This window comes from Erinaceus europaeus, chromosome 6 (genome assembly GCF_950295315.1).
Source record: "Erinaceus europaeus chromosome 6, mEriEur2.1, whole genome shotgun sequence".
Classification (NCBI taxonomy): Eukaryota; Metazoa; Chordata; class Mammalia; order Eulipotyphla; family Erinaceidae; genus Erinaceus; species Erinaceus europaeus.
This window is the reverse complement of record NC_080167.1, coordinates 8,851,441-8,875,710: the sequence shown is the minus strand read 5'-3', so window position 1 is coordinate 8,875,710 and position 24,270 is coordinate 8,851,441. Positions and strand designations below refer to the sequence as shown.

At 47.7% G+C, this 24,270-nt stretch overlaps 1 protein-coding gene across 1 annotated transcript in view; it reads right to left on the bottom strand.

Moving 5' to 3' along the window:
- The window catches only part of NOS1 (nitric oxide synthase 1), a 177,343-nt gene that overhangs the window by 86,875 nt on the left and 66,198 nt on the right, over positions 1–24,270 (bottom strand). Inside the window, exon 2 of the mRNA XM_016190669.2 lies at positions 2,923–4,071. Within this exon, the coding sequence (XP_016046155.1) occupies positions 2,923–3,647 (725 nt within the window). The 5' untranslated portion in view covers positions 3,648–4,071. The remainder of the gene's footprint in view (positions 1–2,922; positions 4,072–24,270) is intronic.

Genomic DNA, 24,270 nt, shown 5'->3' with positions numbered 1-24,270 from the left:
TCCCTTCCATTGGAGGTGGCAAGCACTCACACATCAGATTACAGATTCTTTATTACAAATCACTTCTATGCTCTGCCTCCTTTACTTTACATGGAGGGTCCCGTATTGATTAAAACACGTAAAATGTAGGCAGGATTTATGCTCTGTGAATTAGCTTCTGGTTACTAACGGGGGCATTTAAGACTAGTTGGTAAAATGGGAGGAGGTGGGGCTCTGTCTCCAGATGCTGTGCTGGGGGGAGGTGTTAGTAAATACTACTCATCCCGAGACCCCTCTCCACAGGGGCTTCCTGGAACCCCTGGGCCACCTTCTCCCAAACCTTCCTTCCTCCAAAGCAGTGTTTTCTGATCCTTTGGCAAGACAGGGTCACGAGAGAGAGGATGGTGATGGATGAGGGTAGGAGGAGAGTTCAGATGCAGCCTCTAAGCTGGGCAAAAGTTGTCAGTGGGAGCAGGCCCACAGGTCAGACTGTGTGACCCTCCCTCTCCCTCAGGGAGACAGAGGCTACTTCCCAGCTGTGTCCCCTCCAAAGCTGGCTGTCAGGGTGGGGGCTCCTGTTAGGTCCCCCCACATCATGGTCTCACAAGACCTAGTGCGCCAGATGTGGCCCGTATCCTGGACTGCCCACTTGGAGAGAGAAAGAGAGTCACTTCAGCCCTGCCCTAGTGATGAAAAGGACATCCTTTGAGGGGAGCACTTCTCCAGGCCACCTGCAAAGATTCAGCCTGGGGGAGGGTTGAAATAAGCCCCATCCCTAGGAACTCTCCTCAATAATGCCCAGCTGCAATCAGAACCAAGTGTGAGGAGTGGTGGGTCCAGGAGGGATTCAGCTGGCAGACAAGGGGAGGCAGAGGATGGGGGGCACCTGAGGGAGTTGGAGGATGAGGACAGCCATGAGGCTCTGGGAAGGGGGCAATCCCACTGCTTCCTGGAAATAGGACTAAGGACTGAGCCTGTGTCACAGCATTCTTTAGAATCAAGTCCAGTGAATGAAATGTCTTGGGGGCTGGCTGCCCTCGAGGGGCATCAGGACTAGACAAGATGCTGCCACCTGTGTGCTGACTTAGGGACCCCTGCAAGGTGCTGGACACTGGCCTGGGGTTCTATGCTCAGGGGGGCAAACCAGATCGCTGGTCTCTGGCAGCATAAGAACACCAAGGACAGATCCTGGGTCCCAGCTCTGGACAAAGACATGAGGGCAGTGGGGGTCCCAGAGTATCTGCCTCACTAAGAGCATACTCCATGCCCTAGGAGTTAAGATGGTCTGTTTCCATGGGGACCAGAGGTGTAGAGGGACCCCAAGGTGTCCCCAGAGAGCCTGCAGAGAGCAGGGGTGGAGGGACAGCAAGTGACATGTGCTCTGCCCGGGGCTTCTGACACAGCCTCATCTTCCTACATGTGAGACTGGAATGCCGAGTCCACACGGGCTTTGCCCATGTCTGAGGAGTTGGGAAAACCACAGAATGGTAGACCCTGGAGGGCTGCCTCAGACTGAGGGGTCCTCCATAAGGTGGTGTGGGGTCTGCCCCACAAAACACACCAGGGCCCACAGCTGCTGTTCCCTCCACCTCAAATATCCTCTTTCTCCAGCAAACAGAAAACTTCTGTCTCTTGCTTCCTCCTGGACTCCCACTATCACCTTCTCTAAATTTGTACTCCTGTCACTTCCTTTTTCCTCCCTTTCTGTTCTCATTTCTCAACTTCTGTCTTGGAGTGAGATCATTCCATATTCCTCTTTCTCTTTCTCTTTTCACTTACTAACCCCTCCCCTGCTCAGCACAAACCACCAAGAGATCACACATCTTACATCTTTATCCTGTCTGTCTGTGTTTTGTCTTCTCCACACCATCACAGCTGCCTGAGATTTTGTTTTACTCACCAGGTCTGAGGACTCATCTTTCCCATTCACTGCTCTACCCTTGTGCTCAGAACGGTTTTGGGAGTACTCAGAACACCCACTGACATCTGCTGAATGATTAGGGGACTCCTTTGACACAGAATTCTGTGGGACTTCTGACATATCTAAATGCTCTTGGGACACTCAGGGGTCCTTGGGGAGGGGCAGTGAAAAGTCCTGATTTGGGGAAGTGGGAGGCAGACCTGAACTTCCCACTGCTAGGGAGTAGGTAAAGAGGGTCTGTCCAGGCCCTCCCTGTTAGCACTGGGGGTCTGAGAGTAAGGGCCAGACCCAAGATAGGGGTAAAGGGGCTAAAGAAAGTCCCCTCTCAAGTCTTCTGGCCCACTCTCTGGCCCCCTGGCCCAGCTGTTGTTTCCTCCCCATAGTAGGAGCCTGAATCACCCACTGTGTTGTCAGTATCCCTCCCCCAGAGAATAAGGAAATGCCAATCTGGCAGACACAGAGGTACCATACCCAGTTCTCTGAGTTCCAGTCTCGGCCCCCACATAATCCAAGGGAGACAGAGATTTTCAGGGAGTTGGGGCCAACTCCCCACCTAGACATCTCCTCTGTAGAACGTTCCTGCCCCTTCCTAGCCCCTTATGAGGAGGGAGCTGGACTAGGTGGAGGGCAGTGAGGGGACTGGCCCTTCCACTCCCTCTTTCTGGAGACTGGGCATCTACACCCATCACCCCAGTGGCTGTGCACGCCTGATCTCCCCTCAGTGGTGATTGGGAGAACCACCCAAGTCACTCGCTGCTCTCCATCTCCATCTCCACGCCTCTGTCTTCTCACTGCTGAAGTACACACCTGCCCCTTATAGGGATGAGGTCACAAGTCGCAAAATCAGGGACGATGACTATTAGCCCTGGGTTTCTGGCAAGAAATAGTGTGCCAGAGGTCATGCCCGTTCTGCCCTAAGCACAGGTGGATGTGGTAGTGTGGATGTCTGAGACAGCTGGGCTAGACTCTAAATGGAGCTGCAGTAAGTGCCCCCCGCAGTCCCCCTCCCCCACGGAGCTTACCTGTCCACCTGGATTTCTGCGTCCTTCGTCTCTGCCTTGGCAGGCCCTCCTCCGTTGTTGCCTTTGCCCCCGCGGGTGAGAAGGTCCAGCACTGGCTCTATCTCCTTGAGTAGCTCACTGTCCTCCCCACCACCCTGCAGGCTGAGCCCTGCATTCTTCTTGGCGGGGGCCAGGCTGGGGGGGCGAGGAGCCAGGCTGTTAGTGTGGGCTAGCGGGCCGACCTCCTGTCCACTGTTTCGGGCACGCTGCAGCCCACTGCCAGGAGCCTTGGCTCCATCCACCACCGGAGGTTGCTCTCTGTTGGCCGCAGGCTGCTGGGACAGGTCGACGGCTGCCGAGGGTGGTGGCAGGGGCTGTGTCACCCGGATGGTCTTGGGGGTGCCGTCCCCGGTGAAGGTGGTCTCCAGGTGTGTAGTGAAGCCCTCAGGGCCCCGCAGGATGAGGACCACGTGGGTCTCAGAGGCGATGCCCCGGAGCACCTCCAGGGCATTGTCATAGCTCAGGTCCACCAGGGGCTGCCCGTTGACGGCGAGGATGATGTCTCCAGCCTGAATGAGGCCACTCTGCTCAGCCGCCCCACCTCGAATCAGGTCTGAGATGATCACAGGGGGCTTGTTAATCCGCTCCTTCACCAGGAACCCCAGGCCTCCCACTTTGCGTTTGAAGATACGAACAGAGATGACGTTGGGTTGGATTTGCTGGACGCTGAACATGTGGTTCTCCATGGCATCCAGTGGCCAGGGGTCCAAGGACCTCAGGAGGTATTAATCCAAGATGATGTCCCCAGGAGGAGCCAGGCTCCAGGCTGTGTCAGGGACGGAGCTGTGGCGGTGGTGCTGGGAGTCCTGAGAGCCAGCTGCTCTTGGGCTCAGGTCTTCTCTGCCTTTGACGTCAACTGTGCGTCACCCACTCATTGCTGTCCGGATGCCGGTGGCATGATTTCATGCGCCTGCCTCCCTGTCTCCCTAAGGAAGCGGTGGCTGATGGGGCAGATGTCAGGGGAAATGGTGGGACGTCGCCCCAAGCAACAGGTTGAGGGGCTGGCGAGGAGAAATGTCTGGTGGCTGTGTCCAGTGGTGTCTAGAGGTGACACATGCCAGCTGGGCAAGCTGGCCTTTTAGGCACAGAGCAGAGCTGGGGCTTCTCGAGCTGAAGGCGAGGAACAAGGGAAGGACAGAAAGAATTAATAAGGAGAAGCTTCCTGTGGAATGCTCAACAAGACCTTCAAAAACTAAGATGGATGGAAAACAGCCAACTGAGAAGTTTAACTGGAAGACACTGGAGTATTAAAGTCAAGTAAAAAATAAAATCTTTCCTCTGGGTGGGGGAGAAGGGAGCCTTCCCAGTTGGATGAAGAGTCCTAGCTTCCTCTCCATGAACACAGGCCCTGGAGAGAACCACTAACAGTCTGTCCTCCTAGAAATCAAAAGGCAACAATCAAACCTCTTATTTTCCCCTCTTGCAAGTAGTCAGCTCCTAACTTGTCGTATAGCCTTTGACTCTCTGTGTCAAGTAAACACTCTACATTCATGGGTCAGTTCAGCCAGCACAGGTCTCTCCTCTCGAGCTTCCTCTGGCCACTCCCAGCATCCCCAAGCCACCCTCAAAGCCTCCACTAGGAGAGGAAGGATGCTGCCTTCCATGGAGCCATCATCGAAGGATGTTAGTGGCCTGTGGGGCCAGGTCTGCAGTTACTGACTTGTTCTAGTTCCAGAGGGACTGATCTGGGCATATTACAAACCATTTTAACCCCAATATGTTATATAATAAGTAGCAAGAGGGTGAGTCCACACAAATCTCTGAAACCCCCAGCAAGGAAACCTCAAGAAAAATAAGTCTTTGTTGGGAGTCGGGTGGTAGCTCAGCAATTAAATGCAGGTGTCACAAAGCACAAGGGCCGGTGTAAGGATCCCGGTTCGAGCCCCTAGCTCCCCATCTGCAGGGGCATCGCTTCACAGGCGGTGAAGCAGGTCTGCAGGTGTCTATCTTTCTCTCCTCCTCTCTGTCTTCCTCTCCTCTCTCCACTTCTCTCTGTCTTATCCAACAACGATGACATCAATAACAACAATAATAACTACAACGATAAAGCAACAAGGGCAACAAAAGGGAAAATAAATAAATAAATATAAAATATTAAAAAGAAAAAAAATCAGGCTTTGTGATGCCAGGGTTAACTAAGTGCCTGCTCTATCTTAACCCTGACTCCTAGCCCCTGTCCAAATGAGTACTTATTAAATGGGAAAGAAAACCCCCAAGAGACTAAACACAGTGGACTCTCAGTGAGCACCTACACACTTAACAGAAACTTTTCTCCTTTGAGACAGTAAGGGAGAAGACGGGAGCTTGAGGAGGTTCCATACCTCGCTGGAGGTCACGCCAGGAAGAGAAACATAGCTCAGGGGCCATGTGGACTCATTTCAGTTCCACTCTTCCAGCCTAAGCTTTAAAACCGACACTCTAGTTTTTATATTATTTTTAATATTTCTGGCACCTTCATGATACTGCCGCTCAAACTGGACTCCTTTATTATAATATTTTCCCTTCTAAAATCTTTTCTGCATGTTTATTTTTAATCTTTTGTTTGATAGGACAGACAAATTGAGAGGGGAAAGTAGAGAGGGACAGAGACATCTGAAGCACTGCTTCATCACTCACAAAGCTTCCCCCCTGCAGGTGAGGATTGCTTTTTAAAAAAATTTCAATTAAAGACAGTGAGGTAGAGACAAGAAAAGGAGAGAAAGGGATGGGATGGTGGCACACTTAGTGAAGCACTCATGATACCATGAGCAAGAACCTGGTCCCTCAGTAGGGCGCAAGCTTCATGAGTGGTGAAGCCAGGCTGCAGGTCCCCACCCCGCTTTGCTCTTTTCCTCTCTATTCCTGTCTAAAAAAAATTGCTGCTGGGGGGCTGGGATGCGACACAGCAGGTTAAACACACATGGCGTGAAACAGCAGGTTAAACACACATGGCGTGAAACACAAGGACTGGCGTAAAGATCCTGGTTCGAGCCCCCGACTCCCCACCTGTAGGGGGTCGCTTCACAGGCAGTGAAGCAGGTCTGCAGGTGTCTTATCTTTTTCTCCCCCTCTCTGTCTTCCCCTCCTCTCTCCATTTCTCTCTGTCCTATCCAACAACAACAACAGCAATAACAACAATAACAACAATGATAAACAACAAGGGCAACAAAAGGGAAAAAATAACTTCCAGGAGCAGTGGATTGGTAGTGCAGGCACAAGTCCCAGTGATAACGCTAGAGGCAAAAAGAAAAAAAAAAAGGCTGCCGATATTGTGAAGTTGTGCAGGTGCCAAGTACCAGCAATAAGCCCTGTGAAAGTTGAAAAAATAGGAGAGAGAGGAGACACGATAGCGATGCTCTGCCATTCCTGAGCCAAACCTCCCCTCTCCTACCGCCCCACAGTGCTATGCATGGTGCTCCCCTGCAGTGCTGGGAGCTCAGATCTGGGCCCCTGCGTGTGGAAAAGTGTACACTTTACTGAATGAGCTATCTTCCAGTGCCCACAGTCTAGTTTTAAAAAACCTGATACTCTACTGTTTTTATTTAAACTCTGGAGGTGGGGTATGATTGGAGGACTGAAGGCACACAGAAGGCCCAGCTGGAGAATCCATGCCAGGGAGGAGTCTCCAGGGCAGCTCTGTGAGTCCGTCCATGTGTCTGGGCTGGGGCCTACGATTTGTGGGTGAGGCTCGAGTAGGGGCTGTGGGGGTGGCTGAGAGTCTCTGTGTCTGTCCTTACTCTCCAGCTCAAGCCCAATTCCATCTCTGCCCCAATGCCCCTTCCAGCTAGCCTCGCCAACACCAGGAGGGAGCCCTGATTTGCCACAACTAACCAAGTGATGCTCTTTGTGGTTTCCCTCTTAGTGGCTTCCCGGGGTCACCCTGGGGGCTGAGGCGATTGTCAAGCTCCTACTGCCTCTGAAAGCAGGAGGTGGGAAGCTGAGGAGCAAACAACCCCTGAGAAGGAGAAGCCACTTCCTGGGTGCTAGGGGCAGCGGTGGTGGGGGGTGTGGTGGGGTGGGGGTGGGAGGGGAGGTTAGCAAGTTCTGCCTTTCCCTTCTGCAGCTTGCATTACGTAACTGCACCAGCCTCTCTGTGTGGGTGAGGAATAATGACTACCCGGGCCCAGCCCTGGTTGCCTCCTCCATCTGGCATCGTGGGGTGTGTGTGTGTGTGTGTGTGTGTGTGTGTGTGTGTGTGTGTGTGTGTGTGTCTGTGTACTCATGCATTGCCTTCACGGTGTCACACGTCTCTGCTGTGTGTTGCCCCTGTGGCTGTCTTCCAGCGTCTTGCTGCTAGAGCTTCTGGTGTTCGAGAAAGCCACCCAGGGCTGTTGTGTCTGTCCTCCCTGAAAGCCCCCTTCCCCACATTCTTACTTCCCTTAATTCTCCCTGAGCCTTGCTTCTTCCGCATGCCAATCCCAGGATGCTGGTTGTTTAGTTAGAGGCAGAGACAGCTGGGACCTTCAGATCTCTTGAGTACCCAAGTTTAGCATTGGGCTCTATTCTTTAATTAAAGAAGGGACTTGACGTCAAGCTCTTGGGGAGGCAAGGTCCCCCAAGTGCTCTCTTCCACACAGTGGGCTGGAGTCAGGCCTCACCAAAGGACAGAGCCAGAACTTGGCACGAGGAAAGAAAAAATGAAAAAAAAAAAAAGAAATGAAGTCGTTTACAAGTCTCCCGGCTCCTCTCAGTGTCTCTTTCCTCAGCTGCTTCCTAAAGTCAGGGATGGGGAGGAGGCTGGTGACTGGTGCTTATGGTACTGGGAGGTTGTTTCTCAGACTTTGGCCCTAAAACTTGTTCTTTAGAAGAAACTGGAAAGAGGCTGGATTTGGGAGAAGTAGAGATGTTCAGAGTGGAGAGAGAGAAAGAGAGAGAGAGAGAGAGAGAAGCAGACAAAGCGAAAGAGGGTGCTGAGTTGGTCTATGTCTAGGTGAGCGGGCTCTGAGGACTCCCCGTTGCCAATTATAGCCCTAATAACTACCCCACAACCTGATGCCTCCCTCATGGCCTGCCCAAACAACATCCTTGCTCACTGTCTTATTTTCATCCTCACCCTGTCCAGGGCCACTTTCAATTACCCTCACCACCTTCATCAGATGAACAAGTTGGCTACTATACTGAGACCTATTAGTCCCTGGCGTGCAGTGTCCAGTGCCTAGGGACCTCCTCAGTCTGCCACCAACTCGCTAACACGGGAGATTTTCTGGTTCTTTCTGTGTGTCTCTGGGTGAATTCCTTTTCACTTGCTCAGTCAGTTTCCTTATCTGGAAGATGGGGCCACCAAGTAATCACTCTCTCCCTGGGTTAAACCAAATAGTGAGTGCAGGGTCCCTGGCAGTCTCACAGAGTGACTGCTCAGGAGAAATGGCTTCCAGTTTTTGTTATGTGATGCCTAATGGTTTGGGCTTCCTGGATTTTCATTCATACCATGCCAGCCTAGCCTCCACCCTCTGGGGCTGCGATTTGAAACAGATTTTGTGTGTGTGCATACCAGTGCTCATATTCTGGAAACAAAACTTGGATCCAAGCCTCCTTCGAGGAGTTCAGTGGCTTCAGGTGTGTTGATTTCATTTACCTTCCTGCAAGAAAAGAAGTGGCTGACTTTGGGGGCTGAGTGCCAGGGAGGAGGAGGAGGGAGCCCATACAGGCCAGAGTCTGCCGCCATGGCTATCTGGCTGGTGACCTTGGGCCCTGTTTCTGTGACCCCAGGGCTGGTGGAAGCAGCAGTCTCGGGGGCTGAGAGCTCACTGTCTGCTAAGCAAGGTGCTGAGTTCTCTGCACGATGTCTTACTCAACACTGGCTGCAGTCACCCAATATGAGTGCTGTTGCTATCCTCCTCTATAGAGGGGCTGGGTGACAAAGGGTCAGAGTGGTAAAGTGATGAGGGGCCTGGGTTTAAGTGACTCTGATCACTCAGTCACTACCATTGATCCCCATACTTAAATTATTTCTTTTCCAGGGGACAGGTAGTGGCACGCCCAGTTAAGCGCACACATTACCATGTACAAAGACCCGGGTCTGAGCCCCCACTCCCCACCTGCAGAGGGGACACTTCATGAGTGGGAAAGCAGGTCTGCAGGTGTCTCTTTTTCTCTCCCCCTGTCTATTTCCTCTCCTATCTCAGTCTCTTTCTGGCCTGTCAAAAAGTGATGGTGGCACTGAACCCCAGTGATAACCCGTGTGGCAAAAAAAAAAAAAAAATTAAAGGAATTACTTCCCCGCCTCCAGGAGGGAAGCTTCACGAGTGAAGCAGTGCTGCTGGCGTCTCTCTTGCCCGCCTCCAGGAGGGAAGCTTCACGAGTGAAGCAGTGCTGCTGGTGTCTCTCTTGCTCTCTTCCTGTTTTCCTCATCCTTCTTAATTTATTTCTATCCAATAAATAAGCAAACAAATTATATATATATATATATATATATATACACACACATATATATTTACTTTGTTTTTTGTTGGTGATCTGCAAAATTATAAAAGAGTAGGGATATAATTCCACATCATTCACACCACCAGCCTTAAATAAATTATTAAAAAATTCTTTTTATTTTCCCTTTTGTTGCCCTTATTGTTTTTTATTGTTGTTGTAGTTGTTATTATTGATATCATCATTGTTAGATAGAACAGAGAGAAGTAGAGAGAGGAGGGGGAGGCAGAGATGGGGAGAGAAAGATAGAAACCTGCAGACCTGCTTCACCACCTGTGAATCGACCCCCCTGCATGTGGGGAGCCAGGGGCTTGAACTGGGATCCTTACACCAGTCCTTGTGCTTTGCGCTGTGTGTGCTTAACCTGCTACGCTACTGCCCAACTCCCAAATAAATTATTTTTAAAAAACAGTCATGGGGGTTGGGCAGTCGCACAGCAGGTTAAGCGCACATGGCAAAAAGTGCAAGGACCGGTGTCAGGATCCCGGTTCGAACTCCCAGCTTCCCAACTGCAGGGGGTCACTTCATAGGCAGTGAAGCAGGTCTGCAGGTGTCTATCTTTCTCTCCTCTTCTCTGCCTTCCCCTCCTCTCTTGATTTCTCTCTGTCCTATCCAACAACAAGAACAGCTATAACAACAATAACAACTACAACAAGGGCAACAATAAGGGCAACACAATGGGAAAAATGGCCTCCAGGAGCAGTGGATTCATAGTGCAGGCATCAAGCCCCAGCAATAACCCTGGAGGCAAGAAAAAAAAAGAAGAAGTTACTTTTGGCATTAGAGCACAATTCCTGCACTCCCTGATTGATTTTATTCCTTTAAACTTCCAGATAAATTATATATATGTGGAGAGAGAGATACCACAGCACCCTGGAGCTTGCCCTGGTGCAATATGATACTCCACGTGGTGCTGAGGTCTAACAAGAAGCCCTGTGCATGATGGACATATACAAGTGCATTACTGAGGTGAGCTATCTTCTAGCCTCTGATTCCAATCCTAACATCCTAACAGCAACCTCAATAAAGCCCCAATAGTAAGCCCCAATAGGACCTCCGTCTTTTTCCTACTCAAAGCAAATGGTCATCTGCCGCCATATTTTTCATCGCCAATCCAGGGTGGCCTGGATCCCATTCAATTGTTCCCATTTCACAGATGGGGATAGGAAGTTACCACAGGAACGCCTACTTGTCTGGCTTGCCTGTGACTATGTTCAGCACCTCAAAAGTGGAGAATGTTAGGATAGGGAGGAGTTTTTATGGCCATGTAATCCAGCTCCTCCTCTCAAAAATAAGGAGACAGGAGCCTGGAGAATCAGGGGCCTCACTCAATACAGATCTGTGACAGTTTATTGGGGGGGGGTGTTCCTAGGCTGTGTGGTCCAGCAAGACAGCACGAGTCACGTGTGGCCCCTGACCCGTGGAGGCTTCCGTGGACAGGGACTGGAAGAGTACAAGGCACAGTGGGCTTCAAAGATGGCAGGAAAAATAGCACACAGTATCTCAGTAACTTCCCAAGATTGTTGAGATGATCATGTGTTGAATATACTGGGTTGAGCACCATCACTGTGAAAGTTAATTTCACCTGCTGCCTTTCGCTCTCTTTAGTGTGACCATGCTCCCTTTTTTAACAGCCACACACAACCAAGGTGCACTGGACCGAATCTACAGACAGTTCAGCCAGAAACCTAGAGAATTACCCAGGGTTAGCAAACATCGCTGCCACTGTTTGAGGTCTGACTACTGGCAATAGGCATTTTGGTGACAGGGTTCGGGAGGCAGGAGGGAGAGGAAATCTACCCAGAGCCCTGTGAAGAGAGAGGCAGTAACAGTCTGTCACTCAGCAGATGCTCCAGTAGCCAGTGTCCTGCATCTGAATGGCATCTGAAATCAAAGCCACCTGTACAGCAAATGCTTCATTATAAAGAGTGAGACAGATCTCTGTCTACAGGCAGGGAAGAAACTCTGACATATGTTACAAGAATTCAGGAGAAAGGTGCTTGAGTTTAAATTCTCCCTGTGTAAATTACAATAATTATTCTGGAAGGAACCAGTTTTAATGGTGGCATCTTCAGAGGGATACTGTAAGTTAAAGGTAGCAGGAAGGCATACTGTGCACTGAATACTCTTTTTTCCCCCCTTCTATTTATTTCCTTTTAAATAAATAATATTAAAGAAAACAACACCTTGACTGTGAGCTCCTGGCTGTTTTCAGTTTGTGCACACATGAAAATCTGTGATGGAGGTACAGCTCTGCTTCCTACTTCCCTCTAGTTTTGTTAAAAAACAAACAAACACAAAACCAACTTGGAGTCCTCTAACTCTTAAAAACAAAACAAAATACTGCCACCCCCAACATAAACAAAAGATCAAAAGGGTAATTCAACTGTGCTCTACACACACACACACACACACACACCCAAACCACCAACTTCCTAGCATCTCCAGAAGTGCTAATTTGCAGTCTTTCCCCAGAGAGAGCACCGCCTGGGAATCAAGCTGACACTCCTGCTCCCACGCCCGCAATCACAGCCACACACATGCCAACCTGCACCCACCAGGGGGTGTTGGCATTCTGTGTCTTGGGGATCCCAGAGACATAGGCGTCCTGATCTCCCAGGCTCTCCCCAGCCACAGCAGTGCCCGGGTTTCAGGGTTACAGTTTGTCAGGCAATGGCTTTGATCTTCCCTGGTCTAATGGCCATCCCCTGCGGGCAGCAACGGAGATTTTATGTTAGGAGAGTGAAGGCGACGGCTTGTTTAAATCTGCAGGTACACCCTGTTGTGAGGTTACACTCACAGGCACTTCTGCTTTGTACAATACTCTTTATGTTTAAAGAGATCTACTTATTAGTGACAGTGAACGAGCACCGCAGCATCCTTCTGGCACACGTGGTGCCAGGCTTTGCGCTTGTGACTGTCACATGCAAGTCCTGTGCTCTACCACTGATCATCACACTTCCAAGGTGTTGTACGATCTTTCTGAATGGAAGTTTGATGATATCTAAATACACAGATTTCTTGACCTGGCAGTTTAAACTTTAGGATGTTCTTCTGCAGATAACTGGAAGAAACATCCTTCATTCAAAACGCACACATGCACGCATGCACACACTCTCTCCTCCCGCCCCCTCCCTTGCATGGCTGGACCAAGAGACTGGGAGACTGAGAAATGATCAGCCGAGGACGGCTACAGAAATTAGGGCACACCAGGACACTGCAGTACTGTGCACACATTTAGGGCTGATTCAATATAAAAGGACCAGAGGGGATAAATATTTGAGATACACTGGGGCTGGGCAGTGGCACACTCGGTTGAGCACATCCATTGCAATACAGAAGGACCTGGGTTCAAGCCCCTGGTCCCCACATGGAAGGGGGAAGCTTCACAAGCAGTGAAACAAGTTTGTAGGTATCTGTCTCTTTCTCTCTCCCTCTGTCTCCTTTTCCTCGCTCAAGTTCTCTCTGTCCTACCAGATAAACAAACATTAAAAAAAAGACAGTTACATTTAAGCAGCAAAATAGAGAATATATAAAGAGGCTTTATACATCCTTCCTATGTATCCATCCAAAGAGCCACACAAGCTGAGAGATGTACTGAACATCTCTGCTCGGGAAAAACCCAAAATGTTGGTAGCTGTGATTGCTTCTGGGAGGCTAGGAGGAAAATTTGACTTATTGGCTTTTGTTTGTTTGTTTGATTTATTTTGTTTACTTTGTTACCACGTTTATTGCTAGAGCTCCATGTCTGCATTATTCCACAGCTGCTGAAAGACCACTTTTTTTTAAAAGAGGGTGGGGAGAGACACCACAGTACTTGCCCACTACTCACAAAGCTTCCCCTTTGCCTGGTGATCCCATGTGGTGGTGGCCAGGGACTTGAATCCTGGCTCTTATGCACGGTGAAGTAATCACTCTACTGGTGAAGTATCTCCTGACCCCTGTACTTCATTTCATGCTATTTATTTTTATGGTTTTGTATCATCTTACTAAGAAGGGCAAGGTCTTTGAATTCAGACTGTTCTGGATTTAAGTCCCAGCTTCTCTACTTGGTTTTGTGATGTGGGCATGCTACCCATCCTCTCTGAATTAAAGTTTCTGTGTGTATAAAGAGCAGGATAATAGGGTCCACGGGGTATCTACAAGGATTGAATGAGTTAGTAGCTCACATTTTCTAAGTTCTTACAATGCACTATATATATGGCTGGGTGCCGGCACACCCGATTAAATGCACAAAGAACTAAGGGTCACAAGGATCCTGGTTTGAGCGCCCGGCTCTCCACATGCAGTGGGAGTGCTTCACAATCAGTGAAGCAGGTCTACTGGTGTCTATATTTCTCTCTCCCTCCACTCTCAATTTCTCTCTGTCCTGTTCAACAAAATGGAAAAAATGGCTGCAGGAGCAGTGGATTCATACTGCAGGCACCAAGCCCCAGTGATAACCCTGGAGGCAAAAACAAACAAACAAAACCCCAAATGCACTATATATTACCATAAGCGCCTAGTCAGTGGCTTCCATAGCTAATAATGACCATGGAGGTGGCTGATTATTCCTTTGGCTGTCTATGGTGTAAAAGGGATTCATGCCACTTTAAACACTTTGTTCTAAAGGACCAGGTGAAAAAGAAAAAGCTGTGAACACACCGACTATTCCTGCTTCCCCACAGAGTGGGTAGAAGCCACAGCTCCTCCTTGCGACACGGAAGAGTAGGGGCTGGTGTGCTAGAATCTGGGGCTTAAGAGTGGCAGCCAGGGAGGCAGACTCTGGAACTTGGGGAGTCAACACCACTGGGGTGGGGTGGGGTGAGGGTGTGATTGGCAGGCCCCTTATCGGGAGAGAGTCCCAGGGTGGCTGCCCCTGTGCTGGCAGAGGGCTGGGGAATCATGGTGCATGCATGGCATCTTCGTTTTGCAAAGTTCATTTTTTATGAGTTGGCTCAGCTCACCACAGAACAGTCTATCCATCATGAAGGGCAATTCCAGCATGTGGGCTGAGGTTCCTGACTTCCTTCCAATGGAGATCTCTCAGGAGCACAAGAAATCTCCACTGAGGGGCCTCTCTCTGCACCCTCATCAGCCATGTCCCATAGTGGAGGTGCTGTGTAGGGCTCAAAGCACAGGCTATGGGGACACAGAGACAAGGGCTTGCGGCCCTCCTTTCCCACCTATGAGCCTCCACTTCCTCATCTGTGGAATGGGAATGGAGAGGCTTTCTACCTTTCGGGTAGAAACTAACACAATGAGTGTGATGGGAAGACAGTTAACAGGACATTCCCTGTAAAGTGTGTGGCCCTGCTAACAATAATTTTCAAAATACTTTAGACCACACCTTAAGGAAAACGAACTCTTTCAGGTCAGATTTGTGAACGTGACCACGGCTGGGAGAATGGCATTATTGCAGGTACAGAAAGGAAGCCTTGCCACTGGTCTGATGTTTCTTAGCAATCATGGAAAGGAAGCACACATTTCCCACCTCTGATAAACCTTATCCTCTCTTATCACTTCCTCTCCTTTTTCTCTCCTTCCCGTTCTCTTTTACTTACTTTTCTTTTATTCACTAGCTCTCCCAGCTGAGCCGGTGAGGAGCAGGGAGGGGGTATAACAGGTGCTGTCTCAGCCTCCCAATGTGGGTTGAAGAAACACAGAGAAGTAATTAGCGGTAAGCACAATGAGTAGAACAAAGTGCAAATAGAAAGATACAGTATATACAGAGACAGGGAGACATGGCCCCACCCAGAAGGAGGATGGACAGGACATTTAATGCCATCAGGGTGGAGGTGGTCATGGAAGGCTTCCTGGAGGATAGTCAGGATACAGATTTGGACACATGAAGAGGTGGGGGCACAGAGTTGAGGGGAGTAGGCCTTTAAAGCAAGACAACCGTGAAAGTAGAAAAAAAAAAGTGAGTCTCCAGTTTCAGGCCTCCACAAACATGATAGGTGACACCATCTCCTATTGGAGGGGAGACTGGGGAGCAGATCAAAATGGGGTGAAAAAAAGGGTAACAGTGAATGAAGTCTGTTTGACAGTACTGCTTTTCTTGAGCAATAATCAATAATCCAGCTGCAGTCTACTGCAAGGATTGATATTTCCTGCTATCATTATTCCCATAATTCTGAGAATTCCAGGGGATTTAAGCAAATAGATTTGATTTGGCTCATCCCCCAGCTATGCCATTTACTGGCCATTCGATCTCAGACGAGTCATTTACCATTTTGAATCTCAATTTCCTCTTGTGAAATTGAAAAGGTAATAACAGTGACTTTCCAAGGTGTTTTTTTTTTTTTTTGGTGGAGATTAATGAGATAGAGGCTTGAAGGAGCACTTCGTAAACTGTAAATGTCAACTATAGTGGCAATATTGAGTCTTTATTTTTAGGGGGGAATGTTGAGAATAGCAGTTGCCAAAATTGCAGCTCAGAGTTGACTTGAGTCTTAACCACGTTCTCCTCCTGTGCCTGGCACCCTTGAGTGCTGCTGGAGCAGGGAAGCTGGGTCAGGAGGGTGGTAACTGGTGCTTAGGGAAGGAGAAAAGAAGTAACAATGGCTATTCTCAGGGAATAGTGATAATATCTGCTCCCTTCACTTGAAAGTTTCCAGTAAGCAGATCATAGCGTTTATGTAGGCCTCCATCAGTTACCAGTGAATTCCAGTAAAGAGAGAACACAGTTACTAGGAAACACAAGTCTCAGTGGCAGAAATAACTCTGTATGTGTCAGATACATCGGTAATAACAATGAATGTAAATGGTTTAAACTCAAGTAAATGAGCACAACTTTCAGACTGGCTCAGAGAGTTCGTGACGGCCACACGCTAATATGGATGTGGGGGTGGGGGTCAGGAGAGGAGGAAACAGAGCTCAGCAAGTCAGGTCTTGGCTTGGTGTCCAATCCTGCTGGTCGTCTGACTCTAATGCAGCAATAGCTCTGCTTTGATTTCAGATACAGAAGTGATTCTCTTAGAATCTATTAGCGGCTGCTGAGTAAATAAATAAATAAAAAAATAAATATCGGCTGTATTAAGAGATTAGCTGTCCGCATAGCACAGCGTTTCACTGACAATTAACTGGGTTGAGCTACATGAAATGAGCAGTCCTGACAATCATCAAACTCACTAATGTCATCTGGCTCAACCTTATATTCTGTTTACATGACTTATATGCAGTTACTTTGCTAAATGACCTAGTTTCCGTTTTGCAACAATCACTTGAAGAACATGATACTATTGTTTCCATTTTATAGGTGTTAGAACTGAGGCTCAAAGATGTAAACTATTTCACAGAAGTTTACCCAATGAGCATCAGTGGTGGGGAGTAAAACCAAGTTTTGTTCACAAGTATGTATTTTGCTTACTTACTAAGCTGTTTTATTGGCTGCAGTAACATAGTGACAGATTTTCTAAGCAAACAATCATATCGCCTACAAATATTGACAGCTCCAAGTCTTTGCTTTTGTCACCTGTATCTTTATTTCAGGTGGTCTGATTACCACCTAGAGTTTTAATAATTGGAGTTGAAAGTGATTCTTGGAACCTTCTACTCCAATGGTTCATACATAATATAAAGTTTCTGAATGCCTGATAGGGTTCAGGGGAGTCCTGAAAATCTTAGTAGTATGCAAAACTTTTGTGACTGTGTGCATATGTTATTCGTATGGGGACAGGGTCCACAGCACTAAGGTTATCCAAGTGCTCAATGACCCAATAGCAGTAAGATCATCAGACATTGAATAAACCCTATGTTTTATAGCTAAAGAACTGAAGGTTCCTAGGTGGGGAAGGCTTTGCCAACATCTTTTAAAGAAAGATTCAGAACTAAGGTTCAAGTCTCTTGCAAAATTCCTTCTCAAATTCAGGGTACAGGCTCATTTTCCTTGCCTTCCCCATAAAAATAGGAAATTTACTCAGGGTCCTACATTTGACAATATTGCTAATATCTGAATCTCTGAATGTGAGCTGTAGACTTTCTGTCAGATGTCTAGTTACCTTCTTGGTTATTCAGAGGAAGCCCTAGAAGCCAAGTATCTCTTCACCCCCTCTCTTCCTGGTGAATCACCTCCAATTAGCATCAACCTCTGTAATTAATAAAATGGGTCTGAGGTTGTTATGAATGGTGGGTGGGAGAGAAAACTGTCACAAAAGTTGAGTTCACGACTCCAGGGTTTTGATGTATCCTGGAGGGTGCAGGGGTCCAGAGGCTCTATTCTAGTCACTGGTCAAAATAAATGTTCAAAAAAATCAATTTGGTTGTCTGGGAGGTGGTGCAGTGGATGAAGAGTTGGGTTCTCAAGCACGAGGTCCTGAGTTCAATCCCTGACAGCACATGTACCAGAGTGATGTCTGGTTCTCTCTCTCTCTCTCTCTCTCTCTCCTCCTATCTTCATGAATAAAATCTTTAAAAAAATCAATTTGATAGTCAGGATTCACTATACTTATCTAGCTTTGATTAAGGGAACCATAAATTGATCACAGTTTTCAGGATCATAAGTAAAATGAGGGGATGGCTTATAGTGTCAGAAACCTCTGCTTCAACCCTTTCATTCACTCAGTTTTTATCAAGTTACTCTTTGTTCCCCAAACAGGTGATTCTTAAAAACAAAACAAAACAAAAAACAACCAAGAGATCGTACATTCACTGAAGACAGAGCATGGTCTCTTCATTTCATGCTGTACAAAGTGCTTGACACATAGAAGGGGTTCCACAAGTCAGGGTCTCAAATTCTAAGTCTATAGCTGTTGAAAAAATCTAGCCCAAATGGATGACCAGGAGTAGCAGGGACTGGATAGAAGTGGAGAGTCCAGGCTACCTCTAAAGGGTTATTCCAGGTGGTGGTTGCCATTCAGGAACACAGGGCTGGCATCATTTTGCTTCCTGCCAAATGACTGCAAGGAGGTGATAACACAGCTCTTAGCAAATGAAAAAAAAGGAAATGAATGAAACTTCACATACTTGGGTAACAACAGTTGGGCTCAGAAAAAAGACAAACAAAAAAATTCCCAGTGGGATTTGTAAAATCAACACAGATGTACACGGTCCAGAGCTTTGCTATACAATGTGTGGCCTACTGACCTCAGCAGGTAGCACTTGAGAGAAATGCAGAGTCTCAGGCCCTCCCTGCTAAGGACTGCTCTCTGCACCTTACAAAGAGCCCCTGGTGAGTGCACATTTCAGTAGGAGAAACATCCTCGAGTCTGCCCTATGCCTCTGCTACATTTTTGCAGTCCCCTAAAGCTTCAAGTAGAGCAAACACTCCGGCCTAGGGAATGTGATGCTATTAGACTGGACCATAGAAAATTGAAGATCTTCAACTATTCTGGTGACCTACAAAAATGGCAATTTCAAATGAGATTTCCATTTCCACCTGTGTAGCACAAAAGCACTTTAGAGCTAGGATATCACATGCTTCAAAAAGTCTCTGGTCAGATTCTATCCATAACTGCTCATTAAAGACAGGGGACTTTCATTTGATTAACAGAGTTAACCCCCCCACCCCAATTGGTTACTATCATTTAAGACTGGAGTTTTTACATGAAATACCAATGTCTGACTTCCTTGGGCCATCTGAAGGTATGGTCACATGGATTCTGTATTGCTGAGGGGACCCCATTAGCGGGGGCATGAACTCTCTAGCTCCTCCTTCCCCCATTTGGCTCCCTCACTCACATTTCTTGCTCTGATCCTGTAGTGCTTATCTGACTGTGGGATTCCTGTTAAAGTTTTAAAGGGAAACAGGGACAGTTACCTTTAGAAGCTTCTCAGTGAAGGGACAGGCATGTTTTGAGGCCTGGATCCTATCACACACAATCCAGAAGCCTTGGGCCCTGCCCCTAATGATCCAGGTGTTGGATGGGAGGACCTCCTTCGCAGGAGGGTTCTGCACCTGCCCCTGATGTGGCTGTGCCTGGAGCCTTCATTTTCCCCTGGCTTCAGGCTGCCAAGCATGGTGCAGTGTTTCACAGTCATCCTCCTTAACTCCAAATCTGTCTCTTCTCTCACCCCGGAGTGCTCACAGAAACCCTTCCTGGAGTGACACCTTTCTCTCTAAATGGAGCCTTTTTTCTCCATGTCAAACCAGTTCAAGCCTACTCATTCCAACAAGAGCTAAAATGGAAACCAGCCTCCTTCTTCTATCCTCAGGGAACACACAGTCCCAGATCCCACATGATTTCCTTAGTGACTCCACCTTGGGGTTACCTGAGCTGACTGGGTCTTCACTGCCTTTTGTCACACTGTACCTGGTAAGCCCCTAAAAGACACTCCTTCCTCAACACACACAGATACAGTCTCACCTGGCTTAGCTCTACTCCATTCAGCCTTGTTAAGGTTCTGAGGTTAAACCACAGGGGAAAGAGAATGGTAGATATCTTGAACCACATCTAAGCCAAAGTCAAAGAGATGAGAAGGAATGCTTCTTAGAGGTGTGTGTGTGTGTTAAGATAGTAGGCCCAGGCCCAGGCCCAGGGAGGTGGTTCAGATTAGAGCACATGGTTTATATGTGTGAGTACTTAGAGTCAATTCCTCAATTCCATCCCCTCCTTCAATGTAATTCAATACAACAGAATAAAGAAACAAAGAGAAAAGCTGGTCCTGGATTCAAATCCTGGCCCTGCCATTTAATGATTGTGTGGTCTGAGACAAGACATTTAGCTTCTTTCTCACCTGCAAAATGACTGTGATAGCATCTACTGTGCAGGGCTCCTATGGGATTATGTGCAATAATGTCATCTTTCCCCAAATGGTCTTACTCCTATGTCTCACCTGTACAGAATCTACTTCTTTTCCTTAAACACTTACTAAAACCTTATTCTAAGGAACAATATCCAGAAAATCATGGTATGAAGGTACAAGCTGTGCATTTTGATCTACCAGATCCAATATTTAATGAGTGAATTAGGGGGAAAAAACCCTCAAGGCCTGGTGGTGGTACACTCAGTAGAGTGCCCATATTTCCACACACCAGGACCTGGGTTCAAGCCCTCAGCCTCCACCTTCGGGGGGAAGCATTATGAATGGTGGACTAGTATTGCAGGTCAGCACTGCAGGTCAGTGCTTCTCTCTGCCTCACCTTCTATAAAAGAAAATGAAAAGAAAAAGGTTTCTGGGAGTGGCAGAGTCATCATGTAGGCACTGAGCACCAGTGATTACCCTGGTATCAAAAAAGAATAAGATATCGTCTCTTCAATCACAAGAAAACACTGAACAAACTCAAATTGAGGCATATTCTATAAACTAGCTGAGCAGTAATCTTCCAGAGTGTCAAATCTGTGAAAGTGGGGGGAAAACTGTCAAATTTTCACAAGTCAGGGGATGCAGGAGGACTAAGTACTAAAAGTTACCTGGAACCCTGCATAGACACCTGGAACAGAACAGAGTTATCAGTGGAAACAGTGGTGGCTTATTTAATAATCACATAACACTGTCAATTCTCTGTTCTTGGTCATTGTCTTGTGGCTATGGCTGCTGGGCACGGGGTGACAAAGAACTCAGGTACCTCTCTGAAACATTCTTGCAAGTCTAAACTTGTTCTAAAATGAAAGTTGAAAAAGTGGGTACCGGAGGCCAGGTGGTAGTGCAGCAGGTTAAGTTCAAGAACGGCATGAGGATCACCGGTTTGAGCCCCCAGCACCCCACCTGCCCACCTGTAGAGGTGTCACTTCACAAGTGGTGAAGCCGGTCTGCAGGTGTCTGTCCTTCTCTCCTCCTCTCTGCTCTACCCTCCACTCTTGATTTCTCTCTGTCCTATCCAACAACGACAGCAATAACAACAGTAATAATAACAACAATGATAAACAACAAGGGCAACAAAAGGGAAAAAATGGCCTCCAGGATTCACAGTGCAGACACTGAGCCCCAGAGATAACCCTGGAGGCAAAAAAAAAGGAGGTACCAGTTGACAAAAAAGAGTCTCTCTTTGCTTCTTCCTTCCAGTGGATGGCAGTCCATATATATTATTTTTCTCTATGGATTTCTTGTTCTGGGCACTTAAAGTATGTGGAGTCCTACAAAATATGGGTTTTGTGCCTGGCTTTGTTCACTTAGCATGATGTTTGTAAAGGCCCCTCTGTTTTGGAGCAAGTGTCAGTGTTCCATTCCTGAACAGTACCCCATTGTTTGAGCAGACCACATTTTGTAGTCTGCCTATGGGCATCTGGGTTGTGCCTACCTTCCAACTGCTGTGAACAGCACTACTATGAATATTCCTGTATGCATTTTTATTTGAACTTATTTTCAATTCTTGTGGGTATGGGTTTCTTACTGGGATGACGAAAATGTTCTCCAACTAGATAAAGGTGTAGTTGAAATCCACTGTGGCTTTACTAAAAATGTGCTCTTTAAAGTGGTTAATTTTAGGGGAAGGGGTGTAGCTTACAGGGAGAGCATATACCTTGGATGTATTTGGCCCTGGGTTTGAATCCCAGAGCACAAAATAAAAGGATTATCTTTCTCTCACCTGCAGGGAGGAAGCAGGTCTACAGGAGTCCCTCTTCCTCACTCCCTCTCTATCTTCCCTTCCCTTCTAATTGCTCTCTATCCTATCAAAAAATGGATAAATGAATAACCATGAAAAATATTTAAGAAAAGATCACTTTTTTTGATATGTGAATTTTACTTTGATGAAAACAGTAAGTTCCTCCAGTGGAGTAGCTACTATATTTGGGAAAAGCTGTGCTTTCGCACAGAGCACAGAGTACAGCAGCTGACCCTCAGCAAGTGTGTGGAGGACGTCTACCATGTTTCTTTCAGTGTTGGAGTCACATAAGACTCCTAGCTCCCACTCTGACTCTTTCTACATTGTGCTGTGTTCACCAAAGACGTCCTTCCAAGGCTAATCTACAGTCAACAATACAGTCCCAGGCTTCCTGGGATACCGATATGAGGATGTCTCACTTTGGCATCCAAGGATTTCTGCTTTCACAAGACATATGCTGGGCTGGTAAGACACAGCCCATTGCCCCCAGATACGCACTCAGAAGGATACAGAGTGGATATTCAACAGGCACTAAGCTGGTCACTTGTTGACTGAACATCAAACATTTCAGAAGCTTATTTACCAAGCCTTCTTCCCCTTAGTAGACCAGATGCTTTATATAGGACTCCAATTACAGGGCTCAATTTTCTGGTTACATTGCAATGCCCCAGAACTGTTTATAAAAGTAAATGATTTTGGGGGTCAGGCGGTGGCGCAGTGGGTTAAGCGTATGTGGCGCAAAGCGCAGGGACAGGTGTAAGGATCCCGGTTTGAGCCCCTGGCTCCCCACCTGCAGGGGAGTCGCTTCACAGGCGGTGAAGCAGGTCTGCAGGTGTCTATCTTTCTCTCCCCTTTTCTGTCTTCCCCTCCTCTCTCCATTTCTCTCTGTCCTATCCAACAATGAATTGCGTCAACAAGGGCAATGATAATAACCACAACGAAGCTACAACAAGGGCAACAAAAGGGGAAAAAAAAATGGCCTCCAGGAGCGGTGGATTCATGGTGCAGGCACCGAGCCCAGCAATAACCCTGGAGGAGGAAAAAAAAAAAGTAAATGATTTTATAGTGCCCACTCCCCTTTCTTCTAAGTACCTTGGGATATGCTTAGACGTTGGAAATGAAGGCAACGCCTATTTGCTTTGAGAGCTTCAGGAGGATCCTGCAAAAGACTGGAGACACTCCAGCCCCTGTCAGATGGAGGGAGCTTCTATCTGTTCAGAGCTCAGGAACAGGTTAGCTCAGATGATGAGATCAGTAAACTCTTCCTCTTCTCCACTCTCTGCAACCAGACCCTTTCTTTCTTCTTCTCCAAACTCACCTGGGCTCAGCAGGAATATGACCTCAATGGAGAGCAATGTATTCCCTGCCCTCTGGATTCTGCTTGCATTTGGTCAACCAGAGGCACAAACAAGATAAGAAAAGAGAGATAAAAGAGCCTGTTCTCAGCCCTCTGCATGCTCCTGCCTTAATGCTGTGGTCTGGCGAGGTCTGAGCACAGCTTCTGTGGGTGGCTCCCATACCCCATTCCATGGTCCAAAGGGCTTCAATAATACTGCTCCCTCCCCAAGACATTCATGGTTAGTTTAATAAGTAAAAGCAAAACCCATGGATAGAAAAATCATCTCTGTGTATGTTGGACCTGTGTAGTTCAAACACACATCTGTGTTGTTCAAGGTTCAACTGTAATTCCCTTATTCAATTTCCCTGTAAATCCCAACCACAGGTGCCCTTCTGTTTCCTGCATGGACCCTAACTGACAAAGCTTCATCCCACTGCGCTCTGGGAGGTAGGGATGAGGAATATCAGGATAAACCCTTATGGTCAAGGACACAGCGAATCTAAGTCAAATGATCTGAACCGCCCTTCTCATCTTACTAATAAACTGATGGAACACCCACTCTGACCAAACGTCTCACGAGCCCAACAGCCCAATGAAGTGCATCACGGTGTGTTTATGGCAGAGGAAAATGAGGTTTGAAGAAAGATGAACTGACTTGTCCAAGGTTTCTGGCTGGATAAGAGGCAGCGGCTGGATTCGGATCCAGCTTGGATGGGTTCCAGACTCCTGCTTCCTCCCAGTCACCTCACAACCTCAGGGGTCTCACGTGTTTGAGAGGCAAATGACACTGCAAATCAAGCCCTGTGCCTAGGAGCAAGGCTTGAGACACCAGAAGGATGTCAGAGCTACATTTCTGGAGCACCTTTTAGAGCTCAGACACACTCAGTCATGCCCAGACTCGGAAGCCAGTGGTGGGAGAGCAACTTGGGAAGATGTTCCAGGGATGAACCTCAAGCTTATTTCTCAATTCCTCAAGAGGCCCCAGGCCTGTTCTGCTGCTGACAGGGGAGAACTGTTGCCACTCACTGCTCAGTGCCCCTGATGTAATGAGCACTGCTGAAGAGGGCTCGATTGGGATGCTAAACAGCCGTAAATGACATTGTCA